The sequence below is a fragment of the Cladophialophora immunda genome (genome assembly GCF_000835495.1).
Source record: "Cladophialophora immunda strain CBS 83496 unplaced genomic scaffold supercont1.3, whole genome shotgun sequence".
NCBI classification, from domain to species: Eukaryota; Fungi; Ascomycota; class Eurotiomycetes; order Chaetothyriales; family Herpotrichiellaceae; genus Cladophialophora; species Cladophialophora immunda.
The window spans coordinates 5,602,214-5,618,180 of record NW_015622543.1 but is presented as its reverse complement, the minus strand read 5'-3'; the positions used below and the strand labels follow the sequence as shown (position 1 = coordinate 5,618,180).

Genomic DNA, 15,967 nt, shown 5'->3' with positions numbered 1-15,967 from the left:
GTGGCCTTCAACGTATGCCATGATGGTGTGTATGCCCACTCTGGCAGTGCCACAAATGGTTGTTCCCGTACCTCCATCAAGAAAAACCCGAATCGGAGTTCCAAAAGCATACGAGTCGTTTGGTCAGCGGTCGACCCCGTGATCCGTAGAAACCTTGGAAAGTCGTGCTATGGCGTTGCCCTACGAGTCACTATGCCGCTTTGTGCCTGTCAGATGGGATGTAATTGGAGCGCCCAGCTCTCCCCTCAACCGATGCACGTTCTCTGAAGGATGCTGAGTTGCGGACCAGGTCGGATACCGAGGCTGATTCCACGGCCTGATTCGTTGGCCAAGGCACGGTTCCTGCAAGGAAAACCCATCACCGCGCTCTTCCGGCAACTTCCTTCTCCAGGCTCAGCTTGCAGCCGTTCGTACTATGTAAAGCGATCGCAGATGGTCTTTTTGAGGTTCGCTCGGTTAAGACCTGTCACGCGGAGGGCATGTTTCAAATCGTGGCCAAGCGCGCGCTTGGATTGGATGTTACCAATTGACCGGTCACAAAGGTGACATCTTGTATCCATCATGGGTGGGTTGGGTACCCTGCATGGATAGGCAGTTCGAGGAGTCGAGGAGTGAGGGGTGAGCAGCAGTGAGCTCGCGAGAATCCAAACTGCATGCGCCATATACTGTGTCGATTATGCAGTCATAGTGGTCCTCCTCGTGCCATCCTCTTCAACGGTCTGTTTCAAGAGGGGATGCATGATGTGATGATGTTCAGATCATCAGCGAGCTTCAAGCTCTAATGGGCAGGACTGCGTATCGGTTTGGAGTTTCTGGTGGTGTGTGACGGTGGTGGTGGTCAGCGGGTTCCTGAAGATCCTTCTCTTTACCCCTGGATCAGCACGCAACGAGGCCCTCAGTTTTGCCACCCCCCAAGTTTTGGACAAACACTGCAGCTGAGAGTCGGAAAAGTTTGTAGGAGATAGTGTGTTTCATGTTTGGCTCCTGAGTGTGGCGATCTGGCTACAAAGTTTTTGTCCCAGCACAAAACTACGAGGAGGTGTGTGAGGTGTGTGAGGTGTGTGAGGTGCCTGCGGTGCCTGCGGTGCCTGCGTCGCAACTGATTTCGTCATGATGACCATCTGAGGCACCTCAACAGTGAGTCGCCATCATCATACCACAGCGCCGTCAGTCACTATCGGCGCAGTCACATTCCTGTTCTCTGCGGAGCACCTTTCTTGTTCGCTTGGGTCGCAATCCAGCGCATGATCTGGCCCTGACTCACATTGGGCGGTCCATGCCCCCAGAATATCGCAATCTGCTGCAGTTCGCACCACTTCCTGTTTCGACCGTTTGCGACGCCCTCTGCAAATGTCCGTGGCGTGCGGCCGGCCCATGCACGCAGCTCAAACCATGGGGAAGCTATCCGCATTGGTGGTAGCCACTTGTCCAAGCCCAGTTACTTGGGCTGGTTACCGAGTTAGCTCAAGAGAGATTTGGTGGCTGGCTGGATTTTTGCTCGCTTCTCGAATCTGGCATGAGATTCCATGCAGCTGCCGTTTCGTTGCTAGCATCGTTGAACCGATCAGACGAGGATGGCCCAAGCCCCGCGGCAATTTCCCTACCATTGTCACCGTCGCCTCTGCGATGGACATTAGCCAGCGTGTTGCGACTTGAACACGGACTGCAGCAGGATCAAAAGAGCTGCCGGGCCATCCCGCTGATGAACAAAGAATCTGACGCTCCACCTTGGGCACCGTCAACCATGTACGCGATGCCTCGAGGATTATGGGCTGTAGTTAATAATCAGCAGGTGCATCGTGCGTATCTAAAAGTAGCATCCTGGTCGGGCAGCCTTCAAGAATTTCTGTACGTACATAGTAGCGAGTGCTACCCAGGTACCTAAGGAGCCATGCAACATGGAGCACGTATTCGGTACTCGTAAGCTTCTCCTGCACATTGCAGTGAGGCTGATGGCTTGATCAACTGGTGACGGGGGAGCCGCTGTACCCGTTACATCCCGCACTCAATCCTGCATTGTCTTCAACTTGCTCCCTCGTGTCTTCCATGCGCCACCACCTCGTATATGTGCGACCTGGAACAGGATGGAACGGGTCTGGCCGCCGGCCTGGATACAAAAGTAACGCCCCCAAGCCATGCATCATGCAGGGTTCGACTTTTCCAGGATAGAAAAAGGGGCGGCCACAACCACGTGGAGATTGCGTGAACGAACGCCACCGAGCTGCAGTCCAGTGGGACCTTGAACCACAAAATCGTCCCAAACTCCTTGTATCACACTTGGCACTTGGTTGATGCGACGCCGCACCTTTGGAACGATCGAAACCTGCCTCGTGTCGCCAAGGGTGTCCAGCCCATTTTCGTAGCCGAGCTGAACTCAGTCATTCGATTTCCCGGGTTGGATGAATAGCGCCATGTAGCCTGACTCTGGTTACAGACAACAATAAACTGTTTGTCAGGCTGCGAGGTACTCCGTACTGTGGCCAGAACGACGCGGCTCCGAGCCATCTGCATCAAATATTGATTTACAGCCAACTCCCTTGGCACCGAACGCACCTGATGCCCTCGGCAAAGGGGCTATTATTCGAGATAGGGGCTGGCCAGACTTCACAGACATGGAAACCTCCGCGAACGCCATCAGCCTATCTCTTGATGCCGGTCCTGAAGCCCGAGATCCTTCTCAGAACCACCCTTCAAACCATTTTTCCACGTGGGTGCCACGAGCCGACGCCATGGGTACTCGGTACTTGTGCAAGAACTTCCATTCTGGGTACGGTACATCAGGCTCCGCTGCTCTCTAGAAGGCGGACGTTATGAATCGTCGTCCTTCTGGTCCTGAGTTGATTGGATCCAGTCCTGCATGAGTGCCTGCGAACTGCCTGGGAGCCCAGAAGTTTTCTTGCTAGGACCACCTTTGCGCTCAACAAAGAGACACAGCACCCAGCCCCAAATATTGAATCCCTCGTACGTGGTGGTAAACCCTAGCTTCTTCTTATCGTCACCCTCCCCTTCCGTGTCCAGATTGCGACCTGCGGATGTGTGACTCCCTTCTCGGTCTTCCGCAGCCGGTATATCGTTGAGATTGACATTGTCTTCGTCACTCTCGTCCTGGACCATTACAGCGTCATGGTCAGCTCCCGTCAGCCTGTTGCCATTGTTGCTCTTTATTGGGTCTTTTTGCTTGAATGTCTTGTCCTTGACTAGAAGGCAGTGGCGGGTCCTGATCTCGGTGAGGAAGATCGAAACTTCAAAGTCATCTAGATGCGCCTGTCAGAGGAAAGATTTTGCAATTGACGAACAGTGTAATCACCTTGTTGAACTACATCTTTGACACTCTTCTTCTTTTTCCCCTTGCCCCGCGCCCGCTCTTTCTCTTCCCGCAGTTTCGGCAGGACGTAGGGTTTGACAGCCTCAAAGACTCGCGGAAGGGCGGGGTCTTTCTCATTTAAGAGCCACCTTGGTTCATCGGCAGGGTTCTCGAGGAAGATGCGACACTCAAGGACGAAATGCTTGCTGATCCGCAGGTAGCGACGGATGGGAGCCATGGCTGCAGCTGCAGAGCAGTGCTGTTCCTTGTGGGAGCATTATCAGCTTGTGCAAATCACCACCAGCCCACTTCGAACAGTGTCAGTAAGAAGGTAATTGCGAGATGGTTGGCAAGCCGTGAAGCGCGTCACAGAAAGCCAAGAGATTAGATAAGACGCGACCACCTTCGTGCCCAGCGCACGACCACTGCACTTGGCCCCAAGCAACCTCACATCTCTGACCTAGATGAGCAAAATTGCTTCCCAAGGAGACACATTGTCGGCGAAGGGAGTTGAAACGGGAAACGTCGTAAGAACTTGCCCGGTAGTATCTGGCTCCTTGATTGTGTGCTGGACGGATCAGCTATGGAGAGCGGTGCACACAACCGTCCAGATACGTCTGGTCAATGGCTCAAACTTCAGAGATCGTGAGGGGAATAAAGACCTAGACGGTCTTGAAAGAAAATGAGATGTTTTCGATCGTCCGGGGGGGGCGTGACAGCCTTGTCGATGGTTGGGAATGGTAACTGAGCAAAGGTGGCTGCTATTCGCGTTTCGCGGTTCGAAGCGCAACGCTCCCCAGCGGTCGCACTGAGATGCTCAACGCTCCCCAATATTGCGCGAGACTTCAAATTGTGTCGCTGCAGCTCAGTATGTCTGTCTTGCTTGCTCGTTCTTCATGCATCAAGCCTGTGGAGTTTTCCTCGCCGGCCATTTTTGTTTGCTGCTTCGCCCATCATGGCACCTTCCTCTGCGCGCACCCCGAACTTCTCACGACCGCTGCCCTCTCCTTACTCAACAGGTGCTCCTCCTACACCGTACAGAGGTTCAAGTCGAGGAGATGTTATGAAAGAGCTTCCACCGAGCGGGACAATGGCAAATGCACCCATGGAGAGCCTGACAAAGGAACTGACCCCCAGCAAAGGCCCGTTTGACACAGCGGCGACCATAAGCCCACATTCACTTTTGGACAAACTGGCAGAGTCTCCACGAGGGAACCGCGTTGGGATCGCGACCTCTCCTGGGGTGCGGCATGGCCGAAAGCTCTCTAAATTTTCCTTCAAAACTGAGGCTGATTCCAATCTTGCCCATCTTCTGTATGTCAACCCGTCTCTACAACATCAAGCATGGACTCACCAGAGGCTAGTGTCGACGTCGGCGGCTTCGACAAGCCCATCGTCAATTTCCGTCCTCAACTCTGGCGCCATCTGGACAAAGATCGCCCAATCCTCAACCTCGACCTGTTCTGGCCGATCAAGTTGGATGAGATCAACGATGATGAAGAGGACGAGAACAGCGACGGCGACTCCAAGGGCATTTTCCCATTCAAAGACCTGAAGCCTCTACAGATCTTCCACAATCTCCACTACCTCCAGTTGAACGGCATGATGCGATCCTATCAACCCATCATCTGGGCCACTTGTTGGGTGAACAAGAACCTCACCAAGCTTCGCCTTGAAATGGCCCTCGAACCAGAAATGAATGAAGACACCAAGCAAATGTACCGCAAGATCGACGAGACATGGTCCTATAACGGCACCTCCGACCAACAAGTCGAAGCCGAATACCTAGGCTCTCACGGCAAGGGCATTCTGCACCAAGAATTCGGCGACGGAGAGTACCTCGACCAGCAAGCCATGAAGCAAGCCCAGATCGACGTGGTTGAGACCCTTCCTCTCGAGAACATGCGCTACCTTCCCATAAGCCATCTCACCCTGATGAACTTCGCCGTCGACGCTGGCCCGTTCTTCCGCTGGTTCGACCCCAAGAAACTGGTCGAGGTCAACTTCCTCGGACAGTGCATCGACACCGGCTTCTACTTGCCCGACGACATGCAGTCCCTCGTCAAAGTCAGCGGCCCCAAGCCCAAGCCACGCCCGCAACCCATGATCGCCAGGGTCGTCAAGCCAGGAGAGGTCAAGCTGGTGACGTTGAAGGGCGGGAAGGTGGTTCCCGACGAACCAAGCGGGAGTGGCAATGCGGCCGGAAAGGGCGTCAAGACCAAGCTGAGCCAGATGATTCGCTTGGGCAAGAAAGACTCCAAGGATACAAAGGAGTCAAGCAAGGAGACTGCGCAGCTAGAGCGCAATATGGCCAACATGGGCCTTTAAACGGGTGGAGAGAATCGCCCTGGAACGAGAGACATGAGCAAATGAAGCAATGAGCTGTACAAACAATGAAACATTGGAGCCGGCGTAAGCCGAACGCTCAAAAAAATGAAATGCAGTTAAACACGCGCCTTTCCACTCATCTTGCTAGTCTCGTTTATCTTACAATGTAACTGCAGGCACTCTCACCCCTCCAGTTCCAGATATCACCCCAGCCCCGCTTCCGACGATCTTCCCCATTCATCAATATTTCTGATAGCCTCGCGAATATCCGCTGCTTGCGTACCCGCTGCTCGCGTACCCGTAGCCCGGGTTCGGGCTTCTCGCGCCACCCATCATCGGCGACGCATGGCCGTAGCCCTGGAGCGAGGCCCCGGCGTTGCCGCCCATGGGACTCACGGGGCTGATGTGGACGCTGGTCCCCATCATCTTCTGCTCGGCCCGCATCCGGGACATGTCGGCGCGGTAGGCCATGACCTCGGCGGTGATCTTTTCGTACTTGGCGTCCTCGACGAGTTTCTCGTGTTTGCCGGCGCGGCGCTGGCGGATGCAGCAGAACGCGAAGATGAGGATGCAGAGCGCCGCGACGCCGCAGACGACGGCGATGATGATGTACTTGGTCTTCTGGGGCAGGCCGTTCCACTTCTGTTCTACGGATTGCGTACTGGATTGGCTGTTTTCGCCGTCGAGTTGGATGGGTTTGGTGTCACTAGAGAGAAAATATCAGCCTTGCTTCCAGCCTTGAAAAGGGGGGGAAGTCATCCATACTTGAGAATCTTGATGCTCTGCCAGCTTCCAGAGGTGTCGCCATAGACGTACTGAGTACCTCTGCTGGCGTCGGATACTCGGACGGACTTCACAGCCATGGTGAAGGGAACATCGTCGTAATTGGTCTCGCCACCGGCCCATTGGATGGTGCCCTCCGGCTCCTTGGGATCACCACCCGCCCAAATGCCGAGTCTGAGGTCGCAGGGAGTCTGGGGGAATTTGAGCCCACCGTTGGCCTCATCATATGTCAGAGTGCGAATGACGTTTCCGTCGACGATCCAATCTAGTTTTTCATGCGACCAGTCCAAGGTGTAATTGTGCCACTCATTTTGAGGATCATTGATGGGATACCAGATGGCGTTGCCGTAGTCGGTCTGATTGCCCTTGCTGAAGAAGTTGGTTTCAACATATGAGTTGTTCCCTCCAATAAATTCCCAGTCCACCTCATCCAGATCCTGCGATTGCAAAACAATCGAAGACACGATGCCTTGACCCTTGGCGACCTTCATGATAACCTCGACTTGACCAAAGAATAGATAGAAGTTTGTCTGGACGGTGGGTGACTGGCCACGCTGGTTGATTGTAAACTCGGCACCGTCGTCTGCATAATTGATGGCGCCAGCAGTGACGTTCCACACCTTGTCCGACATGGTATATTGGGTGAAATCAATCGAGTAATTGCTGACGCCGAGCGCGGTGTTGGGCGGGCAATCTGTCCGCTCCAAGGGATTGCATGATGTGAAAGTCTGAGCGAGGGCGGTGGTGAGTAAGGAGAGGAGGGCCAGAGACGTCGTCCGGAAGGAATACATGGCTTCAGATGGGTTTATTGCCTGTTATGGACTTTGTTCAAGAACAAAGAGTAGATCAGAGCACACTCAGGTCTTGCTCGAGGGACGATGTGGGTGACTCCGGGTCTTGCCAGTGACGGGCGAGTGGCGCAGGGGAATTTGTGAAGCTCGGACTTCCGGTGATTGTATGCAAAACACAATGGTAAATCGTAAATGAGTGTGAGGGCGCGTCGCAGCACAGCGCGACGGCGAGTTGGCAAAAGAGAGACTCAAGAGCAAAAGGAGCGGCAACGGGCGACACAAAGCGTGCAGCTCGAAGAGGAGAAGGAGAGGTTGACTGCGAGGACGCGAGAGAAGGTCTATCAGAGGCTCAGAGCATGTCTTGCTGCAGGAAGACGGAGCATGCGAGAGGAGAGAAGGGATCCCGGCATCAAGGTGAAACGCGTCGTCGAACCAATCCGGGAAAAGGGGCGACGCCCAGCTTGTTATGTGCCAATGATAGAGCTTCATGGCCGTCACCCCCTTGTCCTGCTTCCTCCAACCATCTTCCTCCCTCACCAAACGCCTCCCACCTGCTGCAGTTGCGGCATCTGCCGCCGTCCGTCTCATAATGAGGTCCCCTCGGTCCATTTGAGCTTCATGTTTCCTACGACACCGCACTCTTTGTGACAAACATCCTCCTTTGAACGACCCTCCGTCCGCTGACCACGAGAGACACAATACCTATCTCCTGCCTCGAGTGAACCTTGCAATGCCGCTCGCAATCCAAAAACACCAGTAAGAGCACGGGTGCGATGCTGATCGCAGTGTGGATCGACAAGATGCAATTTGGCGAGTGGCTCCGATTGCCTATCAGGATCCTGGCGCGTCAATGCTAGACGTGGCTGTGCAATAAATACTCGTACCAACCTTGAGCGGCTTGATTCGGTCACTGCAACCCCGCGATTTGATCCAACGAATTCGCATCACCTTATCTACGCCGTTGGTGCTGTGTTTGACGTCTCGTGATTTGAAGAATGAACTCGTATCCAGATTCAAGCGTGTTGTCGAATATTTGTCTGAAGCAAATGTTGCCATTGAGATCACCCCAGAGACATGCAAGGAACTCCCCAAAAGCTCCTCCGAATTTGTATGGAATAACACTGCCCAATGTCCGCAGTGTTCTCGGAATTCCTGCCACTCGAAATGGGTGTGTCGCCTCCCCAGTTTCCGTGATCGATCAACTACAAACAAACGGGACTGCAAAAGTATGGCCGGCACGATAGTGGGATACAGCGTGACAAGCCAAGGCCATAACTGGTTCAGGATGAGGTACTCGGTACTCAATAAAATGCTGAAAGCAGGGGGAGCACTGCGCCGACTGATACAAGCACGGCAATGATGGCTTCTTCCCAGTCAACCACAGGCCTTGGAGACCAGCCGGCTGAGCAGGAATCCCAACAAGAATAGAGAAATTACAGGCGTTCTAGTTGCAGGAAGGCAAGAACGATCTCTGGAACTCGCATATATTGGGATTCACTTGGTACAGGACCCAGCTCACAGGATGCTCAAAAGCAGTGGAGAGGTTCCCTTGAAACGGAAACAGAAGGCTCGCGTTGTGTCGCCTGAGCAAACTTGCCATTGGTCCTAGTGTCAGTAGCGCTGCACACGGACTGCTGAGGCCTCAAGAGAGCTGGAAGCCTTTGACGCTTCCAATGAGTTACTTGTTCCGGACGTACTCCACTTCTCTTATGCACGAGTAGTACGCAAATGATAGACCGATCTCATTAGCCGGTATCGTTACCCTATTCAAGCCGTGAGTGATGGTTTACTAAGCAGGAATGGAGTACAGAGAGTGGGCAGCGAGAAAGAACACGAGTGCATCCGTCACTGTGGCTGCCAATGTGAGTGAGGCTTCTAATTACTCAATGCTGTCATTGAGTCCGTCTGCCATGCCAGACCGTGCATGATGGGCGATGGATGATGTCAGGCCCACCACATTCAGCGGGCCTGATTTTGTGGAGATCTTTAAGGTACCTGGTATAAATTATGATATAACAGCCTTGTGTGTTTATTACAAATACATATATCATCGCTGGATACCGAGATCTATCTCAGTGGGCTATTTCTACAAGGGTGATCTGGATTATTGGCTCGCGTTGTCTGAAGACATAAGGAGACACAACACCACAACAGTGTCCGCCATGGCGTTGACAAACCGCGCCGCATGGCTCCGCGAAGTAAACTCGCCGCTAGAGGTCGGACCCTCTGAGGTCGGCAAGCCGGGCCCCGATGAAGTCCTCGTGAAGAACCGCGCAGTCGCCATGAATCCCGTCGACTGGATGATGCAGTACGGCGCCTTTCCGGCCGGGCCACTGCCCAGGATCCTCGGCAACGACGTCGCCGGCGACGTCGTCGAGGTCGGCGAGGGGGTCATGCGGTTCAAAAAGGGCCAGCGGGTGCTCGCGCACGCCATCGGCCTGGCTACCAATGAGCCCAAGCACGGCGGGTTCCAGGAGTACACCGTCGTCCCGACCGTGGGGTGCACCGTGATCCCCGACGGGATGAAGTATGAAGAGGCGAGTGTCCTGCCGCTGGCCATCTCGACCGCCAGCATCGGCTTGTTCCACGAGGCTCGGCTGGGTCTCAGGTCTCCCGTGGACGCGACGGAGAAGGGCTCGCCTGGGAATGAGGCGATCCTCGTCTGGGGCGGCAGTTCCAGCGTCGGCGCCACCGCGATCCAGTTGGCTGTGGCCGCCCAGTATACAGTCATAGCGACGGCTTCGCCGCGGAACTTTGACTTGTGCAAGAAGCTGGGCGCGAGCGAGGTCTTTGACCACTCGAGTCCGGGCATCGTGGGGGACTTGACGGCCGCGTTGCAAAAGTATACCTGTCGCGGCGCTTTTGATGGTAAGTCTCAAGTCTTGATACTACAATGGCATCTATCAGGCCGGCCGGACACTGATTTGGAGTCTTCTTTCCAGCTGTTGCGAAGAGGGATACACAGTTGAACGTCGCACAGGTCCTAGCTCAGCTGGGGGGGGGCAAGATGGCGTCGGTGCTGCCACCCGTCGAGGAACTTCCGGCCACCGTGCAAGCCAACGGCAGTAAGTTCGCAACACCGCATGTGCTATCATCTGTCCACTACTGCTAAGCTGATCCGCACAAGTCTACGCCGTGTCGATCCTCCTGCAAGACAAGGCGCTCGGGAAAGCAATATACGGAGATTTCCTGCCGCGGGCGCTCGAGCAAGGTCTGATCCAGCCGGCGCCGCCGTCGGATGTTGTCGGCCACGGCGTCGAACATATCCAGAGGGCTGTTGATAAGTTGCGAGCAGGGGTGTCGGGGTCGAAGGTGGTGGTGACTTTCTGAGTGCAGTTCGATAGAGTTGCTGGAATAGTCAAGCAGAATACTGAAAAATAGTGCTGTAGGGTAGAGTAAACCTTCCCTAAGGCAACCTGTTGAGTCAATACTTGCGAGCTGTCTCCTTATTGCCTCGCTTAGGCTTAAAGTCTTCCTTAGGCTTGAGTTAGCCACAGTCGGAGTAGGTTTTATGGGTATTCGATTAAGGATTAGGTCGATTAGGAGGTACCTACTTATATAGAGGAGGTATTCCCGGAGGCTTAAACGGATTAGGTAGCGCGCCACTTACGAGTATTTTAGTCAAGGAGATGAGGTAGTTAGCACTTAAATAAGAGCCCTTTAAGGAGATAGAATAGGACGAAATCTCAATGGTGAAATAATCGGCGATTGCGAGTGTGTTATTATTGTGACGGCGATGGCGCAGAAAGCGCGAAATTTGAGTCTACTACGTGATTGGTCAGATAGTTTAATACCACGTGACTGTAACAGAAATTCACCAATCGGATGAGTTTATTCTTCCCGACCAATCAGATCCGCGGCTTTTTGGAAATTTTTGCCCCGTATACCTGTTTTCGCTTCGCTCAACAGGATGAAATAGCGCTAGAAAGCGCAACAGTGTTCCGTGAGGTTGGATGGTTTCCTGAAGGCCACGCGCACACGACCAAGCGGCTCGGCGGCAATTTAGGTAAACCCTATTCAGTCTGACACAAAATAACATGTAAATCAAGACACTGACACAAGTTCATTCTGCGGACTAAAATCAACTCCTTCTCACGACTGATACTATAGTAAGTGCGCAAAAATTAAGCTACCCAGATATAATAAGCAGTTTCTCCAGCCTACTATAGTATTGATCTAGGTGATATGAGGGTTTGTTGTAGCGCTGAAACCCCAGTTGATCGTTGTAGTATCCGAAAATCAACCTTGTCTGACCAGTAGTGCAGACGGCTAACCCTGTCAGACTGCTCGGACTATGCCCACACTAGTCGGGGCGTCAGCGCTGCTCCACGCCAGATTGATCCCCCCGTTTTCTTGAAGTTTGGCTGCAGCGCTTTTGTGGTCTGGCCACTTGGCCTGCAACCACATCACAGCTCCAACCGTTACACCACCTCCAGCAAAAGCCCAACGCAACACGACAATAAAGTCAACACCACTTCAAAATCACCTCAGAACACATATTCTAGTATGTCTCATTGATAACTCGACGATCCTGCAGTTTTACCATGAAGGTGATGGCAGACCAGCCAGGACTCCACGGGGACTTGCCTGCCACCAAGGGTGCATGGTGAGCGCACAATGACCACGACCAACCATCAACACCACGATTTTTGGTAAGATGAGGGATTTTCGTGATCAAGAGGGGCACGCGAGATCGCATGCGGGGTAATAATCCTGCAACCTCAAAATACAAGACCAGAGAAATTCAGATCGCAGGCCAGCCATGAACTTGGAGGGGTCTCCCAGAGATTGACACTTTCCCGCCGGTGAAATCAGTACCCTGCGCCAATACCCTCGACTGCAGATAGGATGGCATCAACTTCGGCAATAAGGTGATTAAAGTGCTTGCGGTCAGCCCGGTTGGGATGCCATGGATCGCTCCCAGCTGGAGAGTTGGTATAGCGAAGAAGTGGGCTGGACACGCCCTCCGGAGAGGAATCTGAGCCACGCTTCAGAATATGATCCCAGGTAGGAAGACTGTGCTTGAAACTGACCTGCGCCGCCCACGCCAGCCGCAACAGCATCATCAACTCCTGTGCACGAGACAGCCATGCTCTTGTGCGTGCTCCTCCCACTCGCGGGACTTGTGTTGGGTGCCGACGACATGATCTTGAAGACAAGAGTACAGAGAATGAGAATGGCAGAAGAAGACGAGAAAATGGCTCAGATGAGAGAGATTGAGAACCAGAGCCTGGTGCAGTGCGTGAAGAAAGCGAGAGAGAGAGAAAAGAAACAGAGAGGAGGGGACTCGAACAATATTATACCTTCCCGTCCGAGTACTTAAGGAAGAGGCATCTCTAGTGTGCTAGGTGGCGCACAGGCAACGCCCTGCTCGTTGGAACACAGGCGAGTACATCAACCCATGGTGCAAAGAAAATAAAGAGTCCGGCGGTGTACTTTGCCTCTAGCAAATCCCCCTGTGGCCGCCCACAAGTCAGCAGATTCAGAGAGCGGACAGGGGTATCATCCGTAGCCATGATGTAGCAGTTACACGAAGCTGCTCAAGATCAGGCATGGTTGTTTCGCGCAAGACCTTTCAGAGGACCGGGGGGAACAATGGAGGTATATCTGTGGATCAGGCCATTCTTCCTGAGAGTGGGAGTAGGGGAGATGGGCGTAAAACTTCGAAGGCATTGCTCTTCCTTCGCCAATAGCGGACTACCAGCGTCACTTTTCAACCATCCTTCATTCCCTCATTAGAGACTCAGATTAGCTGGCACACGCCTTTGCAATCCCCAGAGCTTGTGGATATTCTTCTGCTGGCTGTGGTGCACAGTATGAAGCTCATGAATGTGGGCAGACGCAAGAGGATGGATTGGTGAGGCTCCCTCAAGTACTCGTATCTTGTATTTCTTGGGCGTCTTCGCTAAGCTGTCACCAACTCCGGCCCTGTTGGCATCCAGACAACTAGGGCTTTGGGGGCCGAACTTCGCGTTGCTCGTTCCGTGCAGCATCGGATCAGTACCTAGTGTTTGGATTGAGCTAAGGCGCGGGGATGAATTTTCTGCGTTATGTCACGCGCATTGCAAATACCATCGTATTTGAAGATTGCCAACGGCGAGAAGAGTCCAAGGGAGGTTCTTGCGCTCATTCAGAAGAAAGGCCCGGATAACGGGCCGCTGATGACATTGATTTCAGGCAGACAGTTGCAGCGTTTGTAAGTTGCGTTGAAGAACACATCTTAGTCCGCCAGTGTTCATCCTGTGACCCTAGGAATTGAGAGATACATATTTCCACAGGACATGAAGCAAATGGTCTGCAGCGGTCATTGAGATTTCGTTAGACTTCCATAGAATGCTTAGGGAGGGCGCGGATAAAGTCAATAGTTAAATGCTTGAGGGGGGGTACTCCGTATGCGGGGAACAGCGATCGGCTAAACAGTGGCGGTCGCTTTATCTGCGACATTATGTCACACGTCGTCTCTGGAGGAAGTGCCTGCGCAGTCTCCCATCAAACACTGACATTGTCGCTGCACTACGGTCTCTGCTGGACCTTGTGCTACGTACCTTCCGCTTCCCAGGCGGCTGCATATTAGAAGCCTAGAGGCAGACTCACAAACCCTCTCCTCCAGCTCTCAGATGTGGTCTTTGTTGGGCTGGTCTCGTGCTTGTCAAGATGGCACAACCAAAGCTGCCAGAAGGCGTCTTCTCTTTCCTGGATACCGACCTTTACAAGCTGACGATGCAATGTGCGATCCTCAAGTACTTTCCTTCGGTCGATGTCGAATATAAATTCACGAATCGCACTCCGCAGATGCGATTGGATCTAGAAGCCGTCGCCTGGCTGCGAGAACAGATTGCGAAGTTGGGGAATATCACACTCGAACAGCAAGAGTTGCAATTTCTCAGAAAGCACTGTCCATACCTGACCGCCGACTACTTGGAGTACCTACAGAAGTTTCAACTCCGACCCAATGAGCAAGTACATCTCGAATTCAAGCCAGTCGATGGACCGTACGGAGACCTCCACATTACCGTCTCGGGCTTGTGGGTCGAGACAATCCTCTATGAAATCCCCCTCCTTGCCCTGACGAGTCAAGCATACTTCAAGTTCATTGATAGGGACTGGGATTACGACGGACAAGAGGAGCAGGCATACGAGAAAGGAGTGCGGCTATTCAGCGCAGGCTGCGTTGTTTCGGAATTCGGCTCTCGGAGGAGACGCGATTTCCACTCCCAAGATCTCGTGATCAAAGGTCTAGTAAGAGCTTCACACGAGAAAGACCTGCCTGGAAAGCTGTCGGGCACGAGCAATGTGTACTTTGCGATGAAGTACAGCATCCCACCGGTTGGGACAGTGGCACACGAGTGGTACATGGGCATCGCCGCCCTTACGGGTGACTACGAACATGCTAATGAAAATGGCCTCCGATATTGGCTGGACTGCTTTGGCAAGGGAGTTCTAGGCATTGCACTCACAGATACGTTCGGCACGCCCGATTTCTTCAAGGCGTTCAAGAAACGGATACCGGCCCGGACGTCGGCCTCGCGCGACAATTCGACCGGGTACACCGACGAAAGCCATCCGGCGACCGATCAGCCTTCCTACGCTGAAGTTTTTGCAGGCATCAGACAGGACTCTGGAGATCCCAAAGAATATATCAAGAACGCTGATGCCTTCTACAAGTCAATAGGGGTGGCCAACAAGAGTATTGTGTTCTCAGACGCACTCAACGTGGAAAAATGCATCGAATACCGAGCATTGGCAGAAGCCAGCGGGTTCAAGCCTTCCTTTGGGGTAGGCACATTCTTCACCAACGACTATAAGCACAAGTCGAACCCTGAAACCAAATCCAAACCAATGAATATCGTCATCAAGTTGTCCAAGGCGGGCGGCAGACCGGCAATCAAGTTATCCGACAATATTGGCAAGAACACAGGTGATGAGGAGACGGTAATAGATGTCAAACGTCGTCTTGGTTACACGGAGAAGGAATGGAGGGGGGGTGATGAATCAAAGAGGTGGTGACGGGTTGGACCTAGCCAATGCTCATGGCTTTAATGTCGCAGCCTTGCACCCCCTGGGAGACTGTGGATCTGACGGAGCGAGGCTCTAGCACCATTGTGGGGGTCGTGGCGGAGAGCTTGTCACTGATCGGTCGCCATTGGGGCCGTCAAAATCTCTTTCGAGATGTGATTTTCGCTCCAGGCAGCTGGGATTCAAAGGTCGGTGCCTACGAGTATCTCACGCCACAACGGATCACGGGGGGCGATGTGAGATTTACTCCGACTCCTCGATAGTGGCTGCGGCGAAAAAGCCACGAGTATGCCTCAATGGCGACAACCACAATCACCACAAAACCTATAGCATTGTCCGACATGGGCAAGAATTTTCAGGCAATTGCTGAAACAGTTTCTGATGTGACTATCCCCACGCCAGCGATCCGTCTCTTTTTTCGGAGCCTGAGGCGTTATTGGCAACACTGGTGAAGGAGGAAATCGTTCCCCATGCTAAAGTAAGATTGGGAGTGGTTTGATTGGGTGCGAGGAGCAATGCAGGCTTGTAGCGAGGCAATGGTTTGTCAGAGTGGTTACCTGGTCCTTGAGAATCCATCAAATTATCTCATCCGGACGAGGTCGGAATAGGCAAGGGAGGACGGGGCAAGCGCTGACTTGCGTCTGAGACGACCCAGTGATGATCATGCTGTCGACAACGAACGTTTGCTGTGAGGGCTTGTTGTATGGTTCGAGTAGTAGTTGGAGGAGCACAGCCGCAGTCAGGT

At 53.2% G+C, this 15,967-nt stretch overlaps 5 protein-coding genes across 5 annotated transcripts; 3 read left to right on the top strand and 2 right to left on the bottom strand.

The window, feature by feature from the left end:
* Nucleotides 1–2,221: 2,221 nt before the first annotated feature.
* On the bottom strand, nt 2,222–3,632 carry PV07_06288 (uncharacterized protein). Its single transcript, XM_016393247.1, has 2 exons — nt 3,308–3,632; nt 2,222–3,254 (listed from the first exon to the last, which is right to left on the bottom strand). Exons 1-2 carry the CDS (start codon nt 3,540–3,542, stop codon nt 2,809–2,811), a joined length of 681 nt encoding a protein of 226 aa, XP_016250766.1. The 5' UTR covers nt 3,543–3,632; the 3' UTR covers nt 2,222–2,808.
* A 242-nt stretch (nt 3,633–3,874) lies between these two features.
* On the top strand, nt 3,875–5,754 carry PV07_06287 (uncharacterized protein). Its single transcript, XM_016393246.1, has 2 exons — nt 3,875–4,618; nt 4,669–5,754. Exons 1-2 carry the CDS (start codon nt 4,260–4,262, stop codon nt 5,630–5,632), a joined length of 1,323 nt encoding a protein of 440 aa, XP_016250765.1. The 5' UTR covers nt 3,875–4,259; the 3' UTR covers nt 5,633–5,754.
* On the bottom strand, nt 5,640–7,608 carry PV07_06286 (uncharacterized protein). Its single transcript, XM_016393245.1, has 2 exons — nt 6,398–7,608; nt 5,640–6,338 (listed from the first exon to the last, which is right to left on the bottom strand). Exons 1-2 carry the CDS (start codon nt 7,204–7,206, stop codon nt 5,873–5,875), a joined length of 1,275 nt encoding a protein of 424 aa, XP_016250764.1. The 5' UTR covers nt 7,207–7,608; the 3' UTR covers nt 5,640–5,872.
* A 1,643-nt stretch (nt 7,609–9,251) lies between these two features.
* Nucleotides 9,252–10,628, top strand: PV07_06285 (uncharacterized protein). The gene is made up of 3 exons (XM_016393244.1): nt 9,252–10,074; nt 10,149–10,271; nt 10,334–10,628. The coding sequence occupies exons 1-3, from the start codon at nt 9,369–9,371 to the stop codon at nt 10,534–10,536; spliced, it is 1,032 nt and encodes a 343-aa protein (XP_016250763.1). The 5' UTR covers nt 9,252–9,368; the 3' UTR covers nt 10,537–10,628.
* Nucleotides 10,629–13,662: 3,034 nt separating this feature from the next.
* Nucleotides 13,663–15,672, top strand: PV07_06284 (nicotinate phosphoribosyltransferase). Its single transcript, XM_016393243.1, has one exon. It carries the CDS (start codon nt 13,861–13,863, stop codon nt 15,211–15,213), a length of 1,353 nt encoding a protein of 450 aa, XP_016250762.1. The 5' UTR covers nt 13,663–13,860; the 3' UTR covers nt 15,214–15,672.
* Nucleotides 15,673–15,967: the final 295 nt, after the last annotated feature.